The 25953-nt window shown below is 38.6% G+C and overlaps 1 protein-coding gene across 6 annotated transcripts in view; it reads left to right on the top strand.

Moving 5' to 3' along the window:
- Positions 1-25953, top strand: part of MEGF10 (multiple EGF like domains 10) — a 110977-nt gene that overhangs the window by 51662 nt on the left and 33362 nt on the right. For all 6 annotated transcript variants that reach the window (XM_072859768.1, XM_072859773.1, XM_072859770.1 and 3 more), the window contains 7 exons: positions 7282-7528; positions 8149-8269; positions 10131-10267; positions 13707-13919; positions 19925-20099; positions 20958-21078; positions 23456-23619. In XM_072859768.1, the coding sequence (XP_072715869.1) occupies positions 7282-7528; positions 8149-8269; positions 10131-10267; positions 13707-13919; positions 19925-20099; positions 20958-21078; positions 23456-23619 (1178 nt within the window). The remainder of the gene's footprint in view (positions 1-7281; positions 7529-8148; positions 8270-10130; positions 10268-13706; positions 13920-19924; positions 20100-20957; positions 21079-23455; positions 23620-25953) is intronic.

Genomic DNA, 25953 nt, shown 5'->3' with positions numbered 1-25953 from the left:
GCATAACAAATGAAATCAGATAGAAACAAAAGACTCAAAGAAAATCCAGATTTAAGAGAAAGTGCGTTCTGAAAAAAAACCACTACTATGCATTTCTGTGTCTGGGATGTGGGTGAAATAAGTCTTTTACTAAAAGGCATTGCTATTTTATAATTATTATGAGTGATTCTCTAAAGGAAACAGATTTCTGATATGCATTTGCATATATTTTCATAACATCCTGAGGTGACTAGAATAGGACATATACAAAATATATGGAGAATAATATCATGTTTTTATTAAATAAGACTTTGAAGGTTTTCTAAAGGATGTTTTTATTCTACTTTTCAGAATAGCTGGCTTTGTTTTCTGGCTTTTTTGACTCATCTCTGAAATTTCTGTTTGCCGTATTCCACATTTACTGTTTTGCAGTCCAGGCTGACAGACAGGTTGATGTCACTTAATGCATCTTGTCAAATTTTGAACACACTTGAGTATTTATAGCTTTCAGAATCAGCGGGAATTTACTTTTATTTGGTTTAAATTCCAGTTGGGAGAATTATTATCTGTTTCCTATCCTGCAGGAATATCCTAAGGGAAACGAACACCATCAATTTAGATCTGCAGCTATAACCAAATTATAATAGCAGAGAGTAGTTTCAAGAATACTCTCTAAACTTTCCAATAAGGATGATGTGGATTTAGATTAGTGACAACGTTCCTATTTTTGTAATGGTTTTTGCTTAGTGAATCAATGAATATTGTTCTCAACACAAACACACTCAGAAAAGAAGATCATTAAGAGTAGCATCTACATGGCTATGACTTTTCATGTCCTTATCAGCTAAGAGTAATTGAGGATCCATGAAGTATTATCCAAGTTTAGTTTCGTGTAGACCAAAGGTACATGATGCCTTAATGTAATATATGACCTATTTGACTGTTATGGTATGTGAAATACCTTCTTTCCTGTCAAGAAGGACATCAATCCAGTTTTTTGACAAAATTTTAATCTGGAATGTGGTGTATGCCATGTCTTTGCAAGCCTTCTTATTGTAATTATGGCACTCCCTCTGGGCAAAACAGTAAACATATTTTCAGGTATGCAAATACCAGACTAACAAATGAATTAGAATTAAATTTCCCTTCTGTTGACACTTGAAAGTTAGATGGGCATCTGTTATTGATGGAGAGAAGGGAGGACTTATCCTGGGTGTGTTTCCTTGCTGAGGTAATCAGAAAAAGAGTTGAGGTGAGTGTGAACCTATGAATTTAAATGCGGCCTTCATAAGAAGTTATTCTGTTTTGTTGTGAAATTCTTACTGAGATTCATCAGATTCTACTTAACTGCCAGTTAGATACCTAAAGTATTAGTTCCATTAATGTATATTTCTGTTAAGACAAGCATGTTTCTTGCTTCTGGAACAGAGGGAAGAGTCATTCTTCCAAATGCTAAACTCTGGACGGTCTTAGGGCAATTTATAACAAGATTGTCGGTGGGCTACTCCTTTGGATGAATCAAAGTTTTCTCAATATTGGCTTATTTTACTTACACTGGCTATGCCTGGCTGTTAGTGGTGGTTATTCCCTGATAAAGCAAGTCACTTGTTGGCCCTCCTAGAAATGTTACTCTTTTCTTATTTATATTCCCTGCTCCAAAAGACTGGAATAGTTTTTAAATGGGGCGTGTTACAGTTGGTCTACTTTTAGTTGTAGATGATGGTCATTCTTGCTCCTTGGTGGACCTCATGGCTGTCCATGCTGGGGATTTGTGGACTCCTTCTGCCAGTAAAAATACAGGACAGAAAGTTGCCTCTGCCCCAGAGGAGCTGTGGTGGAAGGAAAAGAAAAGAGGTAACACAAAGCTGGAAACACGCGGGAGATGAGGAAGGAAGCAAACATTGATAAATGACCGTGGCAGGTAGTGGTTTTGACAGACTTGCTGCATCAACTTTCTGCGGACTTCACAGGAAGAAGGAGTTATAAGGTAGGGACGTGGAGGACATCATGGCAGTTTTATGGCTTGGGGTATGGAGAGCTGTGCCAAGTTGTAGAGGCAACTTGAGGAGAAACAAGGAAGACAATAGTCTGAAAATGCAACAAAGGGACTAATGTCATGGGTGATGTAAATGTGGGGGTTGATATTTGGATACTGGATGAGAAATGATAGATGAGGGATAGAACATAAAGGCCATGAAAGTAAGGACAAGGCAACAGAGATCTGCGAGTCAAAGAAGGCATGCAAAGGAAGGCACAAAGATTTAGACTTGTCCTTGATGTGACAACCTAGAAAGGAAGAAAGGTCAGTTAAAGATGATGTTGAAGTTATGGGCAGCTTCAGTTTGTTTTACATGCTGGAGAAAGGAAAATCAGCTTTCACTTACTAAAGGCTGTGGCTCCTTGAACCTATCTGAAGAAATTATGTTGGAGTTTTGAGGAGACAGAGAGATAGGAATTCTGCATATTTGCCACTATTGCTTATTTTAAATTTGTACTTCACGGTATTGCATTCCAAGTGAGGGAGCATTCGCTCTGTTTCTGCTGTCTGTGGTAGGGGATTTTTTTTCAGTTGTTTTAAAAGACTATAAAAATACATAAGCCTAGCACTGTGGTAAGAATCTCCTCTGTTTTGGCGACAGTGGTACATATTTCCAGAAACACACAGCAGTGTGTGTTGCAGGAAGATATGTAAGCCGGAATAAAATCTCATTCTGTTGTCTTTGTGCTACATATAAGACAGCTACAAAAAATGATAGCAAGAAAAGTAAATCTTCATTTTGCTGTGATTCTTCACTTTCACCTCCTCATTAGCAAAAAAGAAAGACAAAAAGAGAAGAAAATCTTAAAAAAAAAAAGGCATTGCAATAAACATTGTCTGGCTTGAATATCATGTTATAAAGGAAACTAGCATACTTGAGATAGTTGCAAGTCAGAGTTTCTAAGGAGGTTTTTCTTCTGAAATGTTCTTTGACTTGATTTGATAGCCTTATTTTGTTCTCGTTATAGGCCATTCTTCAGAGAAGTACAGAATTGTAGGTGATCAAGGTGGGTTTGTCAGGAATAAACTTGGACTCATTTGCACTTTTCTTTTTGTTGCCTTTTAATGAAATTTAAAAAAAGGCAGAAAAAGCTCTTACAAGTATGTGACCACATTTAGTTAAAAATGTCTTTGTTTATAAGGAGCATAAAGGAGTTACCAAGTTCTTCAGATGTGCTTTAGATTATTATAAAAATTCATACCTTGCGCTATAAAATATCAGGGCTCCCTCCATCCCAATTTGCAAATCACCAGCTGCTCACAGAAACCATGTGCATAAAACCACATCTAGCCCAGCATAATAACAATGTGCATTAAAGTTATTATACTAGGAAATACAGAACTTAAAGTCTTCAAAGATGGTACAAAAGGCCCCCAAACGATAGCAATTTGCATCACAGTTTTCAGTTTCTTCTTGAAGGTGATTTTTTCACCATTGAATCCTTGAGCTTCTCTATGTTTCTAAAGTCGTTGTTGGCACTTGGTTTCAGCGAGCATTTCTTTATGATGGTAAACCTGTATTGTCTTACAGTTTCATACCATACTTGCTCATTTTAAATGAGTGTTTATACAATGCAGTGCCCTTATTCCCAAAGGCAAACTTTTGCTTTCACTGAGTAGCCTTTTGAGAGAAAAGTTCTCTGTCCTGTATTTGTAGCATTGTGTGATCTGCACAGCACGTACTATGGTGACAAAAAAGATATTCCCAGATGAACAGACTGTATAAAAAGAAAAATGACAAAAAGATGTGGCATTAATACCATGGTGTTTGTTAAACATTTACTTTGAATTTTTTTCCCCCTACAGTGTTAAGGCGAAGGCAGAAAGGACCCTATGAATCTGCTACGAAAGCTGATAGGGAGCAGTACAGCTAGCTGGTTTTTCTGTTTTAAACAGAAAAACCTGAGGGTGAATAGAACACATGTGAAAAGGGGAAGGAGAACGACTTTTGTAAGAAGGTGCTATGCGTAAAACAGAGCAGCATTAGGCCAGTTCTGTATGATCAAAACAGAAAATTATCCCTGGTTTACTATTGGGTGTTGGATTTCTGCAGGATTCAGACTGTTTCCAGGAGTTACTGGGGCTGAGAAGCATCGTCCTTGTGCTGAAACCATTCTGAACATGGGGCTCTTGTCTCTGTACTTTGCTTCCGTTTCACATGTACCCTGTGCTGAGACAGATGATTTACAGCTCCAAATCTGTTCAGAAGCCAGTAGCTGACACTTCTGCGTGTGTGTGCATGCAGTGTTTGCATATGTGCGTGTGCCTGTGACCTTGGTGCAGTCAGGACAGTCAGCGCAGCTATTCTGATTAAACTCCAGCTGACAGTCTGTAACCTGACGATAGTCATTAACTCAAAAGACTATCCCATTCCACCAGATTAGCAGCTGTGTGACTTCCAGCCCAGCTTTCTTAGTGTCTGAATACTAGGAAGCAGCAGAAATAGTCTGATGTAATAGTTGGTAAATTTAGCCTCCAAAACTAATTAAAAATAAACCAAACTCACCACAGGAAACATTTCTACCCTTTGCCCTCTTCTTTTTTGATAGTAAACTGAGCATCAGTTTCTGACAAATCACCTTAATTTTCTATGGGGAGCATTATTGATTATCAGTCAGGGGACATAGAGGTAAAATATGTGATTTATCCATCTCATTCAAAATTATTATTTATTCCCATTAATCCTGCAAATTTCTCCACAGTTCTGCCCATAACTCACAGATAGATGCTAGGCTGGTGACAGACCTTGCTTAAAGGACTGTCGTGCAGTTGTACTATGGTGGGGCCACTGCTGTCCTGGTGGAATGCTTCACCATTGTGCTGTAGTGAAAAATCACATAGTCAATATTTGTTACCCACCTGGCCGTTGCCAGGAGAATGGTCGTGAGACTGGAAATCCTATTAGCAGCCATATGATGCTTTTTATTTTAATGATTTCCTGCAAACATAATGAGAAGATCATGCCAGGAAACTAATAAATTATTATGTACTATGCAGTACATGCTCTTACAGTAAAATAGTCAAGAAAGGTTCAAGTTCACAGACACAGCACGTTCACCTTGGACATCAGTAAATCTCCAGGAGACAGCAGCGCGCATCCCGGGGAGGCAGACCAGGGACAGGATTGTAAAAAGAGCAGAGGGAGTACAAGGCCTCTGCTGCTTCGCAAGTGAAGCGGTTTCTAGCACAGCAGTCTTGGTGCCTGCGTGTTGGATGCCATGGCAGATGCGTGGTACTAGGTGTTTCTGGTCTGTGTGGCTCCAAGACTCATTACGCTGGATCTTCAAGCAGCTACATGGATGTTGTTGTTGCACTGCACCAAATACCCCGTTTCCAGCTATTGGTGAAAGAACACAAGCTTGCACTTACCAACCAAGACTAAGTCTTCTCTTGCCTGTCATGTCTTTGTATCTAAAGCGTGTTCAGGCCACATTCATCCTTGACTGAGCTCTGCACTGGAACAGTCATGGTCGGGCAATCAGTCTGAATTCTTCTGTTTATCAGACATGCCAGGACAGCGTTTTTTGGGCTTTGTTTTGGGGTTTTTTTGTTTTTTTTTAATTATTCCATGAGGCTGAAATGGGCTGAAATGGCTGAAATTGAAATTGTCTGTTTTGTCTGGGAGCAGGAGGAAGACTGTTATCTGAATCCAGACTAATGTGTTAAGCAAAAAAAAATGTAAGGGTGGCTGCTTTATCATGACAGAACGTGCGACTGTCTCAGTCCTCTCACCACCCATACATATAGTTTTATATATATCCCAAAATAGCTAGTTTCCTGCCAACAATTTGAGGACTGGTTAAGCATGAGGATTACACTTTCTGTTCCATGCAGACATGTTGAAAATAAACATATAGCAGTTCTTAATGAGCGTGAGTTATAATGGCAAAAGGCAACTTGTGCAATGCTGTATGCTGTAGACAGCAGTGCGTTGTAGTATAGTCCAGAACAAAACCCACACATCTTCAAAGAGAGAGGCCAGTACTAAGATGGACAGTTGTTCTGTCAGTTTGACAGTATTGCTGGGTGTTTATAATACATACAATACTTTCTGTTGCTCTGTATTTTATTGTGTGTAGGTGCTCACAATATCTCCATTATGGGTGCATGTTCTAGTGACCTCTCCTGGAAAAAAAAATCTTAAGGAGTAGATTCTTTAAGAGACCCTAATCCCTTTTTATTTGTGTAGCCTGAGTGAACAGCTCCTATAGCTGAATAATTTCTACCCTGAGGAGGATTCTTGAATTACTTTGCATTAGTCTAGGAAAGTGTGCCTGTTCTCTGCCTGGCTTTTTTGCCCCAGGAGGAGACTGGGAGAACAATAGTTGTCAGTCTCCAAGAGGAGAGCCCAGGCTTCCAGTCTCTGCAATTGAGGCTTTCCCCTTGTACTGCTGTTATCAACAGAACATAAAAATAAAATCAGATCATTTGACCATATGATTAGCACATTCCTGTTGAACTCTAGGTGACCTTAATCTTCTGGCTCTTTACAGAACTCCCATGTCTCTCACTTAAGAAAAATTTCTTCCTTAACATTGAGGTTTTTCTTTTGATGCTGAAATAACCTCTGAGTGGTTTGCTTATAGGGTTTTAATGGGCTGCATTGGGGCAGACAAGAAAAGTTGCATTTGAATGATCATGAAGATACATTGGATAACCAAATTTGTAACATCCAGGTGAAGTTTAACCATACAATCGTTAATTTCTATTGCTTGGTGAAACACTTCTTGTGTTTTCTTTTGCCCTATCAATATATTGCAAGATTGAAAAGGAACTATTTGCAATTATGTAAACAAGTAGGAACTTCTGGGTTTGAAAAAAATCATAATCTTACATTGAGTAAGCTTTGCAACTTCCTTGTGGGATTCAGACAGTTGTTTATGGGTTTAGACTACATTTTTTTTACTTTTTTAAGTTAGCAAGACTTCTCTGTGTAAATGGAGCTCACTGCAACCGTAACTGTTATTTGACGGTGGAGAGTCATAATGAAGAGATTTGACAGTGAAGAGACTAGAACTTGCATTTACTTCACAGTTTCACATTTTAAAGTGTTTGCTTTTACACTTAAGAAATTAATTTGTGTGCATAAATTAAGTTCTGTCTGCCCACCAAGATCCTTGAGGACCAAGGAGAACTGAGGATGTACTACATAACTATTTCCATTTTACAGCTTCTTCTTTTTTTACAGTTGACTCATAGTATCTTCAGTGCTGTAACATGAGCTATTGTAAAACTGCTGTAAATTTTTCCTTCTACCCATTCAGCATGTGACAGTGACCACTGGGGACCTCACTGCAGCAGCCGCTGCCAGTGCAAAAACGGAGCCTTGTGCAACCCCATCACTGGAGCCTGCCACTGTGCATCAGGTTTCAAAGGCTGGCGCTGCGAGGAACGCTGCAATCAAGGGACGTATGGAAACGATTGCCATCAAAAATGCCAGTGCCAAAATGGAGCCACCTGCGACCACGTGACTGGAGAGTGCAGGTGTCCTCCTGGATACACTGGTGCCTTGTAAGCAACGGGTATATTATTTACGAGGGAGAGATACAAGTTTTAAATAGCGCTAACAAGACAAATTAAGTTTAGATTAACTTTTAACACTATGCTGTTGTTCTGGCTGCTGTATAATGCAGGGAGGCAGGGTTGGTGGCTGAGGAGCAGCTGGGCAAACCATGTTGCAGTGCACATTCAGATGTGTAGCTGAGAGAAAGCCCTCTTGATCTGGACTGCTAAAGTAAAAGCCACAAAAGTAGCAGCAGGAGCTTCTTCATGACCACCATGAAAACAGTTTGGTTACAAGTTCAGAAAATCGCATCGAAACATGGAGTTATTTGGCTTTGTCCTTCCTGAATAGATTTTGAGGTTTGTCAGTAACAAAGAATGAGCACCAAGCAGTGCAGAAAGAAATATCTTTAGAAGAAATAACTCCTAGATTGCGAGGTCTGTTTCCTTAGATTTGTTCTATGGATGCTGTACAATATTCGGTGTGCGTCTCTTTATGTTGGACTGCTTTCTGTTTCATACTTTTGCCCGGAAAAGTTAATGATAGCATTAAAAATAAAGAGGTGGCTGGAGACTGGAGTGTGTGCTGAAGTAACGGTTGTCTCTGTTGTGCACCACCACCTCTCCAGCTGCGAGGACCTCTGTCCCCCTGGGAAGCATGGGCCGCAGTGTGAGGAGAGGTGCCCGTGCCAGAATGGAGGCGTCTGTCACCACGTCACCGGGGAGTGCGCCTGCCCGCCTGGATGGATGGTAAAACCACTTTCTGAAATTGGCACAACCCCATAAAACTTCCATATTTGTGTATTTCGGGCAGCGTCAGAAAAGGGTTGCAAATGAGGATAGCAAACACAGTCTGCCTGTAGCCAGGAGTAATGAGAAACGTATTTTAGCATAAGGGACTGGAATAAAATACTTGCAAAACCATCTGTCACTGAAAATCCTCCAGTTCTGCGCTGCCTTTTTAACCATATCAGACTCTGGGAAGCAAAAGACGTGAATCCTATTGTGACGAGGCAGCATGCTTTAGATCTTGTCTGGAAGTCATTCATTTCTAGATATAATTTACTATTATAGGGAGGTGACACTATTATATACGTTAGCAGTGGGGTTTTTGCCTGTTTTCGTATGTATAGTATGCATGGCAAAACCCCCAGTCCTTTAGATACTGTGTTAAATGTTGGTGATGGAAATGGGACATCAGAACTTTGACATTATCTTTAGACTTTCTACCCTTTTGTCAGTGGGTAGGGAAAGAAGAATTGATCTCAGAGCTGCAAGTAGCCTCCCCTACTACCAGGCTGCCAACTCTGAGTTGCCAGATAATGGAGTTGAAAGGTGATTAAAGGGGTGGAAAGTGATCAAAGCCCAAATAATTTCTTTAAATACATTTGTAGATAATATTTATCAATAGTATTTGTTAATGTTTTCTATTTAAATATCTATTTTGGGTGAAAATCCACATTTACTGAACTTTTAATTATCTCATGATAATTGAGGTATTCTATTGAGATAACCTGTGGCAGAGATCAGTTTTCCACCAACTAGAGAACATAGCTATAAATCATCATCTCTGTTTGTGTGTTTGAATAGCACCACTCACCTGACTACCTAACTTGGATTATGGCCATTTTTACTTTTTATTCCACCTCATGTTAGAAGAACAAAATTATTGATTATAGAATACAAATGTTTGCATAAATTCTTGACTCCCTTTATCTGCCTGAAAACAGCTAATGAAAAATGAGATAGCATATGAAGACACACATTTATACTAGTGTGTGTCTTAACTAATAAATTACTGTTTAGCCCTTGGACTAATTTTCCATTCCAAGTAGTTATTTAAGCATAACTCTTTCTTAGTTTCAAATTTTTCACTTCTGTGAAACACAATTTTGTCAGTATAACCTTTTTTGCTTTTCATGTAAGGAAGGTTTAAAGTAGCCAGGTATAAATTCTGCAGTATCTTATGTTAGCTGAAATACCTGCATGTCTTTTGTCTAATGAAATGCCTGTAAATATGTTTTTCTTGAAATGCCTTCTTAAAAGTCTTAAGATCCCCTCACTACACAGGTGTAATTAATTCCAAGGATGTAATAGCAGTGCAGAAATGCAAAACCCATTCAAGGGAAGCAGACATTCTACCTAAGCTTTTAAGATACGCTGCTTTCAATGAAATTACAAACAGCTTTTCCTTTCATCAGAAAAAAACAACTTATCATAAAGTAGTATAATTGGGGCATTACAGCAATTACTGATTTCTACACCACTACTCACTGGAGGGCATTTGCAGATGTCTTAATATATACTACTCCTGATAAATAAATTGGGAAGAGCTTGACATCAATTGGTCTTAATCGTCTAAGTGTTTTCACTGTTGCTTTGAGGTAGTGTTTTTCACTAGCTTTGGCTTCCAAAAGGGAAATCCTACAAGACTATTCCTCCAGTGCTGAAACATACCCTGTGTTTAAAGCTGGAGCAGAGTCTGGCGTTTCTAAAATCAGCAGAGTGGCATGAGATCTCCTTGATCTTCCTTCATTACAAAACTTTGTTCCTTGTCCATTCAAGCTGTAATCCCAAATCTAATATTAAGATTTTTTTCCTGCACACACAGGGCATGGTCTGTGGTCAGCCTTGTCCTGAGGGTCGTTACGGGAAAAACTGTTCCCAGGAATGCCAGTGCCACAACGGAGGGACCTGTGACTCAGCAACAGGTCAATGCCATTGCAGCCCAGGTTACACAGGGGAACGGTAAGGAAAACTTATTTTTGCCAGACTGCTGAACCTGCAAGGGGTCTGCTATGACAGAGAAAGTTAAGAAGCTGATAGAAAGCAGAATGAAAATATCTGTGATACAATTAAAAAAGTCTTATGAAATGTTTACCATGTCACTTAGCTGATGCTGGGTCACAAGTTAAAAGTGCCTATGTGATTACCCCTCTGTGAGGAACTGGTTGGTTTCAGGATTTTCCTGCTGTGGCCCATGCTCTGGCAGTGTCTTGTGGGTCTTCACTTGAGTGGCTTGCAGAATGACGCAGTTTGGGGTATGGTGAAGGGGTGAGGAGGGAAGCTCTTGGTTTTGTGCAGATGTTTGGCAGTCATAGTAGCAAGGGAGGCTCATTTGGTTCCTCTTCAAAGTGAGCAAGCTGGAGAGTTGTCTCCTAAAGTATTTCATTCAAATGAAGAAGTGAAACTTCTTTATTTTCTGACTTGATTGTTAAAAATCATCTTTGGTAGATTGGAAAGATAATATAGCAAGACATCATTTTTGAAGGCAATGGAAAGTGATGAAAGAAGTGTTTTCCTGCATATATTTTAAACAGCACACAACTCATTTGCTGAAGTCAGCAGCAGCTTAATCACTGGGGTCAGTCCAGGGGATCTCTGCCAACAATAGTACGTATTATAACCATATGCACTTCCCACGCAAGTGTTCACAGGACACAGGGAGAGCTGTGCCAGACATAAGGGGAAAAAAAAACTCATGAAGAAGAGAAACAATTAGTCCAGAGCCATTTGGATGCTAAAATTAAATTTGCGTCTGTGAAAAAACAGTGCAGAAGGTGGTATATGCATTTGAAGACACAGACAAGTCAGCAAGGAAATTAAAGGAATATCCATATGAGAGTCTACACACTGCACTACACTGGTGTTTCCAAAAGCAATTAAATTTTTTTGTCTTGGAATTTAAATCTGACTTTAATCTGAACTGCCTTACAGGCTGCAGCATTTTGATCACTTTTGCAAGTCTGAGCTCCCTCTTCTCCTGGAAAACAGGATGTGTTTGCAGTTCTTTGTTTTTCAAGATACTCCAAGGGCAGGAATGGGTGGGCAGCAAGGTTGTAGACCTGGTTCTTATTTCATGTCAGTGGACTGGCAAGGGTGGGAAATGTTACAAGAAATGTGTGGGCATTGGCTGAGCTAGCACGTACATACTAGTAGCAAAAAGGATGGTTTTTAAAAATGCTAAGCTATTCTCCACTTTTGTGTGTAACTTCAAGAGTATTTGGCTGAGATTTCTGTGTGGTGGTGACTCCTGGAACTTGGTCATACAGGAAGAAAAAGAGGACTCCTAGAGCATGTAACAGTTTCTAGGTGATCTGAGTTAACACAAGGGAATCTAGTTTAAAATACCTTTCTAATTGGTCTGCCTAATACTTTTTGATTGATACCTGTCCTCACCGTGAAGTGGAAAAGGGTCTTCCAGAAGCTGGTGAAAATGCAATTGGGAAAAGAAAAAAAAAAAAAAAGGCAAGGTTAAATTTAGTATAATTTGGCTGGGATTCCTGATTGTCATTTGGAGAAAATTCATTCTCAGCTTTATTTGTATAACTTCATTAGGAAACATTTAAACAGGGTTATTAGCTCTGTTATTATGGTACACCTCTGAAGGAAAGGGGATTTTATTGCTGTCTTCAGTCAGGGCAGAATTACAAACACCTTGAAACTTCTGGGTAACAGTGTCAGATTGAGGCAAATACTGCAGAAGCATGAAATGAACATGTATACCCATTTTGCCTCAGTCAGAGCGCTCTGCTGAATTTTGTTACATTTTGCAGTGCCTTGTTATCATGAGTCTTTGAAAGTCTCCTGTAATAAACCACCAATCATACAAAAAAAAAAACCAAAAAGCCAAGTATATAACAAAAATGGAAAGAGACCACCAAGGAGATGCTTTTATAGGACTGGGGAAATAAGCAGGTTATAAGCTGATAAAAGCATTAGTAATGTGAAATATTATCAAGTAATATTTTTGTACAATCTGTAACTTGGTAAAACTTAGAGGTACTCAAATTGCAGAAGATGTTATGTGCCTGATACCACCTCTTGAGTTCACAGCACACTTCAGGACTTCAATGTCAGCATATTCTGGCCCTAAAGCTTTGGGATTTAGCTGTTTTGTCCTTTTGTCTATGTCAACATAATTCTGAGTTTATAGGATGCTTATATTGAAAAATAAGGGGATTTTCCCTGACATGTAAGCTATGAAATGTTGTCATCCTTGGCTCTGAGGCATGAACCTGTTGAGCTGAGAGGTCTGCTCCCATACATATAATCAAGTCTCTTAAGTGCATTTAGTGCTGGAGCCCTTAGTCATACTGTAGTAGTACTGGCATTCCAAACTTTAACAATTCAGTTGTAAAACACAGAGAAGTTAAAGCTGAAAGCATCAAACTCATATTGTATCTCTTAAATACATCGCCAAATGAAATTGCTATACTCATTAGTAAATGAGTTTCAAGTTTTAGAAGCAGGATACTGAAAATTGTCTTTTAGTAGTCAGACTGGACAGCTAAACATACAGTCCAAACTTTAGGTTAAATAATGTCTTTCATATGTAAAATATTAAGGAAATAAAACGATTAGCTAAAAGGTCTGTGAGTGAAAAAGAAAAAATTTGTTGAAGAAGTCTCTTTATTAGGATATATTTTCCTTAAGGAGCAACAAAAATCATTACTACTCTCCCATATGGGTTAAACTCAAGTCTTTACTAATTTTCACTTTCATCTATTAGAAAAGTCAGATGACAAGAAGGGGTTTGAGCTCCTGAAGATTTTTCCATGTCATCCTATGAATTTTTGAAGGGCAAAATCAACAAAAAAAATAGGTTTAGAATGAAATTCCGAAAAAAGGTATTCTGGAAACATCATGTGATTGGAAACACAGTTAGAAAATATTCTCGTCAGAGACTGCTGAGCGTGATTGCCAGGGAACTTCCTGGTCTGAGCATCTGCAGGGGCGTGGGTGTCTGCTGGCTGTTCACACTATTGCTAAGTGGAGAATCTAGATCACTTTTAAAAGTTACAGATGGATGGCTTTTGAAACAAAATACTTGAAAGTTTATTCCTTCATGCTTCAGGTCTGATTTAAGAGGGTTTGGTTTAGTTCTGGTTCCTGAATGCAAAGTGCAATGAATGGTCTGTGTATACATGTTGTCTCTGTTGTTGGAGAGAAGGAAGACCTTTTCCAAAGGAATTTGCAGAGCCAATGTCTTTAAGCCTGTCTAGCTAGGCAGCAAAAGAAACCAGAGAGACAGGCACTTTTAAATACAAAGTTATATAAATTCCTGCTCTACTTAAGAGGCATTTTGACCAGTATAAGAGATTCCTCATAAACCATATTTCCCTTAAATCTCCAAAAGCTGTAGTTTATGGGACATAAAACTAATTTTTACTTGTTTTTCTCACAGATGCCAAGATGAGTGTCCAGTGGGGACTTACGGAGTGCAGTGTGCTGAGACCTGCAAGTGTATGAATGGTGGGAAATGTTACCATATTAGTGGTGCCTGTCTCTGTGAACCAGGATACACCGGAGAGCACTGTGAAACAAGGCTTTGCCCAGAGGGAATTTATGGTCTCAAGTGTGATAAAAAGTGTCCCTGCCACATGCCCAATACCTGGAGGTAGGCTTTGTACACTTTAGCCTGTTTTCTTTTTCTATAAAGAATGTAGAAATCCAAATATAATCTGAAAATAAATATTTCCTGATTCTTCTAGTACTTTCATGCAAACTGAAGGAGCTAAGACTTGTAAGAGTATTTGGTATTCTCTAACCATATCAAGAAAGAAAATATCAACCCAAAAGAGCTTCTGAATTTTAGTGCTTGCAACTATATTTGATCTTAATATTCACTGCGGTATTTGGTCTCTGACCCATGAAATAAGTGTTAAGACAAAGTACGACCTTTGTCTATATTTACCCCATGAATAAATCGTTATATTGTTCACCGTATAAAGTCAGTATACATCATACGTCCTTTGCATATTCCCGGTGTACTGTAGATGAGAAATAACTGAATTGAAATCAATGAATGTATAGTTGTTATGAGTCGGGCATGAGAGGAGAATCCATCTCTCCCTCTCTCTCCCCCTCTCTCTCCCTCCCTCCCTCCCTCCCTCTCCCCCCCCCGCCCCCCCCATGTATATGTATTGCTGTAGGTGACTATTTTAATACAAAATATCTGAAGCCTTACCGATTGTAAATCTAGGTTACAAAAATACATTTTTTTTGTCATTTAAATTATTTTTCTAGAAAGCACGTAAAATCTGATCCCTGGAAATCGAATGAAAATAGTTTTCCAATTGGCTTACCTTTTACTATCTCCCCTTATTCAGCCAGTAGTGAGTCCTATTTTTTGAGTTTTGTGTGTCCTTGTGGATTTTGAAGTGTTTTAGCATATTGTTATGAAAATGTAAAACCTAGCTATTTGGAGACAAACTTTCAGCTGTGAGGGAGGAATGTCAGATGTCAGTCGAGGCAAGTCAACGTATTTATAGAACAATTCTGGACAGCTTTCTCTTGTTACAAAACACAGTTCTTCTGATGAAATACTTTGGTCATTGTGCATTCACTTAGACATTCAATTACACTTAATTGCATTATTAATCACAGTACCTTAGATAAGGTTTGTGAGCATAATCTAAATTCTTGCTGTTGAAAATAGCTGTGAAAGAAATTTGCAGAAACTATTAACTGTTGCATAGAATGCTGCTGTATGTTGTATATAAGGTGCACTTTTCCTCATAGATAAAACAAAAGCCTTTAGTCAGAATTTAGGAGAGATGTTAAAGCACTCAAGCACATACATGGAAATACCTATTCTGTTAGTCCTCTGTGAAGAATTACTTTGTCTGAGTTGTTCAACATACCTTTCATTGACAAACCATGTGACAGCAAACTGAATTCTTTTCCTTTTCCATTCATATGCTTTTACAGTTGTGTGCTTGCACTTCTGTTTATTCCATTTACTTGAAACGTCTTTTGAAAGAATACAGTTTTTGACAAAAAATCAAGCAATTCATTCTTTGGGCAATGCATTCAATAATAAATGGTACTGTAATGCTGACCTATCTAGCTCTCAAATTATGCTAGTAGACCAAATACTATTGTATTATGAATTATGGTTAGCTGCTTTCCTGAAAATTTGTCTGCAGACTGTTGCAGCAGCCTTGTTTGACAGGAATGCATTACACTGTATAGTATTTCTGATATTACAGGGATTACTTCTGATTCATGTTCAGCACAGCTGTTCCTTCATTTTACTGCTGGAAGACAGCTTGTGGTCAAATCAGACCACAAATGTTCACATGTAAACAGCAGCATATGGCTGGTCTTTTTTTGAACATTTTCTCCCCTGTATGACAAATCAAAATGCACTTAACAGCCCTGTAGGTGCGGGAGCATATTTGCAAGAGCATAATGATCTGTGAGGAAAACAAAGATTTTCATGACTTCACAAGTGTATTTTTCATATATAGGTTTCTTCCCCCTGGGTCAGGAAGTGATTAAGACCACCAAATAACAGAAATCAAAGGGCCTGTGAGTAATGGTATAGAAGACAAAGCTCCCTGCGGACACTTTACACTTTTGAGTATCTTTTGAGAAGCCAGTTGTGTCTGGCTGTCTTCATCTCTCGCTAAATATCATTCAGCCAGGAGACAACTTTTTAAGTGCATCAGGGAATATCCTCATCCCTTACTTGCTTACCACAAGTACTGTTTGGGCTGGCTGTAGGCAAAGGATCTTCTTCATAGCACTAACCCATTTAGCAGCAATGTAACAACCAATAATCCTAGGATATGAAAAGGGGTACAATTCCCTCTTCAGATACACTTTGTATGTTTGTAGGTCTAGGATTTTATTAGGCCTTCTAGGGGCCTTGATATCGTAAAAGCTTTTTTCATCTGGGTTTGACCACTAGTTTAGATATCCTCGAAGAGGAGCTGTTGGTAGGCTTAGAGCCCTAGGTTATTACTTACATTTTTAGTATTCATAGATATGGAAATTAACTAAAGTTTAGTTAAAAAATATACTTAGCACCAAAAAATATTGCTGTAAAATATGTGTACATAAGTTGCAGTATACAAGTATGTGTCTAGCCATTTTCTTCAAATACTTAAAGATACAAAAACATTATGATACACCATAGTTAAAAAATGTATACTGTTTTATGATTGAGGAAATTGCATCAAAATAGCTTTGGCAATAATTCATAATCTGCGTTTTGGGTAGGCTAAGCTACATTTCGCTGCTGCTGTTGGTTGATGGCAGCTCCTAAGTTCCTTGTTCTTAGTTGTATCAGTAACCTTTATTAAATGCTTCATAAAGGGTGAGATACAGATATACTTGAGAGATTTTATTTGTTTTGAGGGGTCCAGAGGACAGCAGTAGGTAACAACCCTCTTGTGCCAAGAGTTTTCACAAATGGTTCTTCTCTATTGCATCTTTTGATAAATATGAACGGATTTGAGCTAGCGTGCAAGTCAGACACAGACCTCTGTTCTCTGTGACTAGGTGACACTATCGATTTTTCCCTTTTTACTTGATAGTCAAGAAAAAAACTAGAGTGAACACCTGCTGGCTGAGACTAAGACCACATAAAACACGCTTCCTCAGTGGGGTACAACAGCAGTGCTGTGAGCTGGTGTGAGCAGACCCATATGTCCCTGCCACTTCCATCCACAGTTTGTGGGGCTTACAGAAACTTGTCATTCTGAAGATCCAGTTTGCAGGAATGAGCAAAAAAGACCTCGATCTGCCTTCTTCAACATCATCACTTCATTGTGTACAGGAATGTTCTTCGAGCCTAAGCCATTTTTAGATTGGGTTTTGTCATGCCTTTGCTGAAGTGACACCTGATGATCATTCAGAAAATGTGAAGAGGGTGGACTGTAGCTGCATATTTATCTAGAAGGTTTACAAAGGATATTTGTTACACCTATGTTACAGCATATGCACTGGTTTCAGGTTGATCACAAGCTAAATTTGAGAAGTTCCTGGTTTTTTTTCTTGTAAGCTCTTTCTGGTGATCTTCCACCACTGCTTCACACCTGTAGGTAGGATCACTCAGCTGGGGTCATTCTGTATCACCAACTAATTTGGTATAGTTCATGCTGGAATTAGGGTTTATTCATGACATGAACTCTAATGGGGTTTCTTTTGTCTCATGCTTTTTCTAAGATATATGTACATAGGATTGGGTGGAATTTTATGTTCTGATACATGCTTAGTTCATATAGTCTGGGTGTGTTTTTAAAGTAAAGATTAGGGCATCTTGCAACTTTCCATTTTTCTAATGGACTTGTACATAGATGTACAAGAGCTTTTCATGGAAATTTTACATTGCATAGGGTGCTACAGAATTTAGTTGGATATTGTAATAGTGAAACACCTATATAAATCATATGAAAACCATTAAGTTCATCTAAGTCCTTCAAATACATAATATCAACTACCCACAAGTAATTTTTTGTGTCTGTGCAGAGTAGGGTTGTTTTTCCAGAAAGTGTGAACAAAAGACCAGGAATAAAAGTGGGTGTACTGGTAGTATGTCTCAATATCTCTTTATTTCCCTATCTTAATGTATAAATCTTAGTGCCAATTAAGCTAACTGTATGAGAACCCATCAAAAGCTTCAGAAGTGCTCCAGCTTCCTACATCTAATTACAAGTTACGGAATACTAATTTTGGTGTCAATCAATATATGTGCAAGTATGCCTTAGTAACACTCACTGGGGGGCACAGAATATCAATACCTCTGCTTCATACCCAATGTTTGCTCATGTGTGTGGTCTCCCTCTCTCCTGAAAGGAAAAAAACCCCAACAACAAACAATCCTGGGATTTATGTCTTAAAATGACAGTACTACTAATTTTGTGTTATAAAGATATTCTAATTCATATCCTAATGACCATTCAGTTGTGGGTTGAAAAATGTTTTCATATTCCCTGCCCTGTGTTCTTCCATTGATGAGAAACATGGGAATTGGATCCAAAATGCCACTTGGTGCCTACAGCAAGTTAGGAATAGGGGACAAATCTGATCATCGTGCTGCATCATGTGTTTTCCTAATTTTGCATGCCTTTTATATGAGAATAGTTCCATTTCAACTTATTTCATGGCAGATATAACTGAACAAATAACCAGGACTGTTGACTATGAACACCATGAGTTTTGAACCATTTCTGCATATATCATTTAGTTGAAAAGACCTTTCCTCTCACTTTATGTAAACCAGCTTAATACTCTCAAAGAGATTTTAATATCTTCAAGACCCCCAAATCCTTATGATGTCATAGTGTATGTAATAATAAAGAGAGAGCAGAATGCATAATGACATTCCAACCTTTATAATTCATACTTTCCTTGATCAGCAGTATGTTGTCAGTTGGTTGTATTCAGTAATAGGAAACTCTTAGTTTGACAAGAGTAGTCCTCAAGTCCAAGAGCAGTTGCAACTAACATTGCATTCCCTTGTTATGTTGCAACTTTTTCAAAGAATATTGTTGTTACTTATGTTATAGCACCTAAAAGTGCACTAGGTATTTTTTCAAACTTTCAAATGGTCAGAAAAGTGCTCAGTTTCAAACACACCCCCACACAAGGAGTCAGCAAATCTTGCAAAATTAGGCTCTTGTCATGGGTCATTTAATGCGTCTGGACGAAGGCACATTTTTTTTCCAGCACACTTAAAGGGACTTCACTTCAATCAGTGGCAGACAAATATCTTTAAACAGTCCTCCCATTGTAAATATATTGGATTTGGATATTAAGGCTTTCCTTTGGTGAGAATTAAGCAAGTGCTTTGTCTGCCAGAGTGCTACAGAGTACTCCATTGTGTCCGCTTTTCCAGTACATATATCTTTGCACAGCTGATGATGTCCATTTGTTATAAGGCAACAGCTGTCTGACTGGCCCTTCAATGAAACTGCTGTTCCAGGTAGGGACAGCTGGTCTGCCACCAGGTATGGCCAACATAGGAGAGAGAACTCTCCAGAAGGTCACTGCTCTGATGGTATATCTGACTTCTGCCCAATGCAAATGATTTTGTGTCATTCCCGGAAAGATGCCAGTTGTCCTCTTTTCAACCACTGATTTAAAGAAAAGAGCGTGCTTGCTACTTGTTAGGTGCTGTGTTATTATTTTGTGTTGGATGCCACAATATTTTACTGAAGCATCATATTTCTCAGACAATATGCTGCTGAGTCAGGGCAGGGTTATGCAAATGATCCTTTTATACTTGGAGCAGAAACGTAACAATACATCTTGGGGAATTTAATGGTTTAATCACCTTAATATTTGTAACCATGAATATCTATGTTATGGTAAAAACTGTGTTTCTGATAGGTTTCTTTTCAACTAGCTATAGAAAAACAACACCTCTTCTTTTCTTTCCATGTCCTCCCAAAATGTCTATGTGTTGTATGATGTTATATTTCTTATCTTAATTGGCATACATTTATATATACAGAACCCTTTGCTTTGTGGTTTGGGGACTAAAACCTTCTCTATGCATAGCATGCAAGATCCTTTATGCAACCTATCTCTAACAGCATTTTGTTCTCTGGAAAAAAAATATTGATGTCACGTTTAGTCCTGAATTATTTATCCTTTCATCCCCTCTGGCAGCTGTCACCCTATGTCTGGGGAATGCTCCTGCAAGCCCGGCTGGTCTGGGCTCTACTGCAATGAGACGTGTTCCCCAGGATTCTACGGCGAGTCGTGTCAGCAGATCTGCAGCTGCCAAAACGGTGCTGACTGCGATAGTGTGACTGGAAAATGCACCTGTGCCCCTGGATTTAAGGTAAATAAGTCTCACTTTCACAGTCCATTTTCGACTCCACTGCCTTTAGTTAAGTGCCAAATTCTCCAAGATGCCAGAGTGTCCTTTCTCCACCACAGTAAAAGAGAGATAAGGATATTTAGGTACCACTGGGTGTGTTATAAGACCCTGAAAAGGCAAAATTTGTGATTGGTTCTTGGTACCGAAATGAACCCATTTTAGGAAAGAAAAGTTAGTTGCTTTGTAAGACATTGATAAGAATGAGGGTGTGCTGTTGAGGTGTAAGTAAAGGGAGGAACGATAGGTTTCAGTCATTATCTTGTTGCACCAACTCCTCATGCTCCATCCAGAGAAACTCTAGACAAAGACATTTGTTTTTACAGTTCCAGACAGATTATTCTGCAGCTTTTACACATGTTTTCTGTTACCTGTGCATTGGATGCTAATCTAACGTAGAAAACATTTTACAGTATGACTGTTCTTCTAGGAGTAATAACTGTGAAAACTTCAGCCAAATTAATTCTTAAAAATATTTTGCATATCCACATTATTTTCCATTAAACTGCTGTCTTACTGTGTTTTGGTTTCATAAAGGGCTTCATTACTGAAAATACTGTCCATTGATCTAACCAAGTGCTGTTAGCTATGTGACCTGAGCTGTCACAGCAACTAATAGAAAACTAATGCTTACTGTAGACTTAAAAAGCATGAAGGACTCCCTTTCCCTTAAATTCAGGATAACTTAGTGACAGCCTTAGGACAGTCATGGGCTGTATGTTTTCTGGCTTTTGTAGCACCTGAGTCAGTCTAGGTCATTTATTAGTTGTATTGTCTGAACCTCCTCAAACATTTTTTAGACTCTATTTTTGTATAATTCAGGGTGCTGCTTGTGGTACTCCTTGTCTTCCGGGGACGTATGGAGTAAACTGTTCATCTGTGTGCAACTGCAAAAATGAAGCCATCTGTTCACCAGTAGATGGTTCTTGTGCCTGCAAAGCAGGTAAGTGTCTCTTCAGATTAATTTTCTTTTTCTGTCATCATAAAATTAAACTGAGTTTTTGAAGTAGAGAAGAAGAAAGAAACTTACTAAAAAGCAGACCACCTTGAAGGTCATATCATTAGATACTTTATGCTTCTGCTGCTCTAGAAGGCGAAAACTAGGAAAATATCTGCTCAGAGAAGAGTGCGTGTACCTCGTGCTCGTGTTTCCTTGATGCAGTTCTCAGTGGGCTGGATACTGTGGCTGGGTGAATTACTAGTGTTTACCCTGAGATGGGCCACCACTTGTCTCTTGTGGCAGTGCTATGGTCTGCTAGAAGGACTACTGGTATGCCATCTATCTCACATCAGCCATCCTAGTCAAAATACGTAGTCCTGTTTCCCCTTAGCCTGAATGAGCCACCTGTGGCTACCACCCTCACTCCTCTCAGCACCACAGAGGCACAGACTTCTTCCTGCCAGTTTAGCACTGGCATTGGTATCTACTGGCAGTTTTTTCTATTCAAATACTCTTTTCCTCAGCCATTCTCTGACAAAACCTTGCCTAACCACCTTCCCAGCCTGTGCCCTCTACTGTTTCCTGCTTCTGCGAGAAACTTTCTGAGTCTCCCAGTATAGTACGAGTGGACTCATGCTCCTCGACCCCTCTGGCTGGCTCTCTCCTCCCAGTAATTTCGATGGTCAGTGTACCTCCACTAGAAACTGTATGTGTGTGGCCACCTTTCCATGTCCCAGTAGCACACATGCCTTTGGCTGGAAGAAAGGTATCTCAGTCATCCTCCACTGCTGGTTCTGCAGAGCTCTTTCCCCATATAAAGGTCTACAGGTCCACATGGTGTTCCTGTTCAACCCAAAATATGCTACTAAACTCAACTTAAAGATCCACTCTTGCAATACACCTGTTCTCTTTTTCACTTCTGCTGGGAGGAAGGATTTAGAGTCCAGCATCCCTCAGCTGTGATGCTGGATTGCTGAGAAGAGAGGGGCAGGCTGTTGAATGCTCCCAAGCAAATCCCGTGCCCAGCCTACAGTGTAGACATCCCCATCTAAAAATGTTTTTCTAAAAATAGATGAAGGTTGAGAGTGGAGGAGAAGTGTTAGAGTTACCTAGAGAAATAGCCACTAAATTTGTCAGGGACTGATACAATTAAATCAGTTGTGTAGCAAATGTGGAGATTTTCCAGCTTCTGCTCTTGCCAGAGACAGTGGAGCTGATTTAACTCTGTTAAAAGTAGCTAAGTAGCTACTGCTAAGTAGGTAGGTTGTGAGGAGAAAAACTATTCCTTGAGCTATGCATAATCCTATCTTCTTGTGCATTGTGCATTTTTAGTCATACTACAATGAAAAAGGATAGCAAATAGTGAAATTAAACTAAACCCAGATACTGGTCATGTAAATGAAAGAAATTTATAAGTATTGGAAAGACACTTGAGAGAAAGGGTCTCAATTTTCTATCTAGTATAGTATAATATTTTTTCCTGAAATGACCCCTAAATTCAAAGTTATCAATCCAGGACACGAGGCAGCTTCATTTCAATACATGTGTTTCGCATAGTCTATTGATTAGGCTCAGTGGAGAATTATTTTTCCCTTCGCTTACTGTAAACAAGGTACAAAATTAGAAACTTGGCTTGTGTCATTGCTGATGGTAACGTATGACTGGCTTATGCTGTTTCTTTTGGATCCAATAGATGATCACATTTTTAAAAATCTGTTTACATTTCTGTCTATCCAGTGTGCAGTCTGTGAATCGTTGCTATCAGGCATAATCAGTGGTGAATGCTGCATTTTAGAACCATTTTCCATTACATTCTTTTTTGTATTTGGAGAGAACTACAGAAATAATCTAAAAGGTCTTCTCTGTATCCTTGGAGAAATACAACTTATGCACTACTTTTATGTTTTCTCTTCTTTTTTGTGTCTAAGATTTCTGTTAAAACCATATTGCAGAACTCTCTGTACGGAACACTGGTGGAAGAATTATGAAAGCAGGAGCTTAAGTCTAGGGAAAATTACCTAGAATTAGGAATACCTAATTCTTTTCAGACTATGCCTTAAAACTTGCAGTATAGTTTAGTGCTTTTCAGTGAAATTTCAAGGTGTCTCTGTTTTCATTTCAGATCACCCATCAATTGCTTTTGTATGTTGGCACCCATCTGCAAATCTGTGCTGTGCACAGATGTTACAAGGTGCCCTTGAGGACCTTTGTTCAAACCTGGACAAGTCCTCAGCTGAAACTGCTGATACTAGCCTGTAGTTAATGTTACCCTGGTATTGCGCATCTCCGATGCCCCATGGTAGGCGGAGGGAAGCATGTCCTCAGAGAAAAATGGGGAAAAACGTGATTAATTTGTCACTTTAATTCTTATTTTTGGCAGGTTGGCATGGTGTAGATTGCTCAATAAATTGTCCCAGTGGTACCTGGGGTCTTGGCTGTAACTTAACTTGCCAATGTCTTAATGGAGGGGCTTGCAATGCTCTGGATGGAACCTGTACCTGTGCCCCGGGCTGGAGAGGAGAGAAATGCGAACTCCCTTGCCAGGTAGTTTAATAATTTCACTGAATTTTGCACGGTAAGATAATACTGGGCAGGGGGATACTCCTGTCATTCTTCTGACCTGATGGGGATAAGTCCCTAAGGAGTGCTGCACCTGGTAGCTCATATACAACTGGGTTCAAGATCAGGGACGTGCACCAACAATTCTTCTGGAAGAACTCTGCTTTGCAGCACACCAAAACACACAAAAAATGACCACACAAAATGAAGATGCACAGATGAACATTTTTTCTGTTTTTACACTTTAAAGTTGGACCTCAAACTTTTCACCAGCTCCTTTAGAATTTGTTGAAAAACACAGAATCAAATTTTTCCCTCTCTGTCAGCATCAAATACTATCCAAACTGCTTCTGTTAAACTATTTTAAGTAAAAACGATGAGAGAAAAAATGTACCAAAATTTATTCCACATCAAACTACATAATTTTAATTAAATTAGCTTATATCTATGGTACAGTATGAATGAAGAACTTTCTTTCCTTCTCAGTCAGACATGAGAAGGCACTCTTACTACCCAGTCCTTTGACAAGTCTTTGCCTTTCTTTTGGGACTCTGACTTCCACTATCTCCCAGACTTTGAGAACTGCAAAATTTGAAATCATTGTGTTGACAAAGGCACGTTCCTCATCAGTTCTGTTCCACCTTGTAATCTGTAGTTTGGGGAAGCCATAAAAATACATAATTTCAAAATTTTAAAAATTGTAAAATTCAAAACTGATTTGTTTTATTATGTAACTGTTTGTCTTCAGTTACATTTGATACACAAAACCCAAAATATTTTATGAAAAATGGGGTTTTCCAGAGTCCATCTTTTCCAATGATGGACTTCAATTTTCCAGGAAATTTTTAACAAACTTTGTTTTTTTAATAAACTCTCTGCTCTCCTTTTTCCTCTCCACTGTCTTTTCTTCACTTTTGCAATACTACCTGCATAGCAGGTTGTTAATATAATTGTAAAGGAGTCACTTGAACTGAACATAAACCTTGTAAATTCCCCTCCCATATCACATTCAAGCTTCTGTCAGTTTGGACTAGCTCTACTGAGCAATAACGTGGTAGGAATAGCTGAACTACAACGTAAGACTGTAAACCGCACCTTTATTTTGAATGAAAATTTGTTCTGTTGAACTGCTCTGAGAATACTCAGAAGTTTTTTCTTGGTGGTAGTTTTGGGTTTTAAGATGAGGTATAGCATACACTGATACAGTGAGTAAAGTGCCAAACAAATTCTAAAATATTCTGGAAAGCTGATTAGAGTATAATCTGTGCACGTTTATGCAGTGTTTCCAACAATGCATCTACATCAGAAGACTAATTTTTCTTTTTTCTAAAGCAGCTTTGTTTATCACTTAGTGTCTGATTCTGAAGGATGATGAGATCTCCCAAGCTCCATTAGCTCTTCTAAAACTGACTTATTAAAAAAGATAGGTATTGTTTCATGGCATTTGCTTCACTGTTCCAAATTTAGCAAAATAACACTTAAAAGCATTTCTATATCAGATAATTTAGCATGCCCATGCTCACTCTCTTGCTCTCTCTTTCTGTATATGTCAAATGATGTCCATAAGCATTTCTGTATTTCAAATGCATATTCTGCCTCAAAATTCCAGAGCAGGAGAATAAACAGAAAACTAATTCAAATGTGTCCAGTGTTGTCTGAATTTTTTTCTTGTTTGATCTGAGAGTTTATTTAAATCTGTATATTTAAATTTGTTTCAATAACTTCAGTAAATTAATATCACAGCCCAGATTGTTACTTAAGATTTGACTGAAGTTTGGACTTCAGTCCAAATACATGGCAGACTAAAAATACTGTGTTTCAACAACATATTTGAGGATTTCCTTTCTTTCCAAATCTGATTACATGCAAGGGAAATGGTTAATCTTTTCTTTATATAAAAATGTAGTGTTGAGATGAGCAAAAGGCCCCTTATACTCAAGTAACGTAATATTTTGTTCTAATTTAGACTTGAAAGACTGGGAATTGAATGGCTAAATCCTGTGAAACTCAGTAGAAATGTAGGCATGAACATCAAAGAACAGAAGATGAATTTTCATATAGGTTTTATTCTGATTTTTAATGTGACTGAGACCAATTTTTAGCCTCAAATTTAAAAGATTGGGTTTTAAACCTGACATGTTTTTTCCTTTTTGCCTTTGCTGTGGGTAACCCCGGAAGCATTACCTTATACTGGCTTTTTTCCATGTTTTTTAATTTGGTTTTGGCACTTTTTCTGTAAGATCAATTTACTGTTGTATTTTGCCTTGTTTTGAGAATGCAATTGTAAAGATTTTGCTCTTTTCAGTTTCTCAGATTGAT

The sequence above is a fragment of the Ciconia boyciana genome, chromosome 4 (genome assembly GCF_034638445.1).
Source record: "Ciconia boyciana chromosome 4, ASM3463844v1, whole genome shotgun sequence".
Classification (NCBI taxonomy): Eukaryota; Metazoa; Chordata; class Aves; order Ciconiiformes; family Ciconiidae; genus Ciconia; species Ciconia boyciana.
This window is presented reverse-complemented; position numbering and strand designations above follow the sequence as displayed.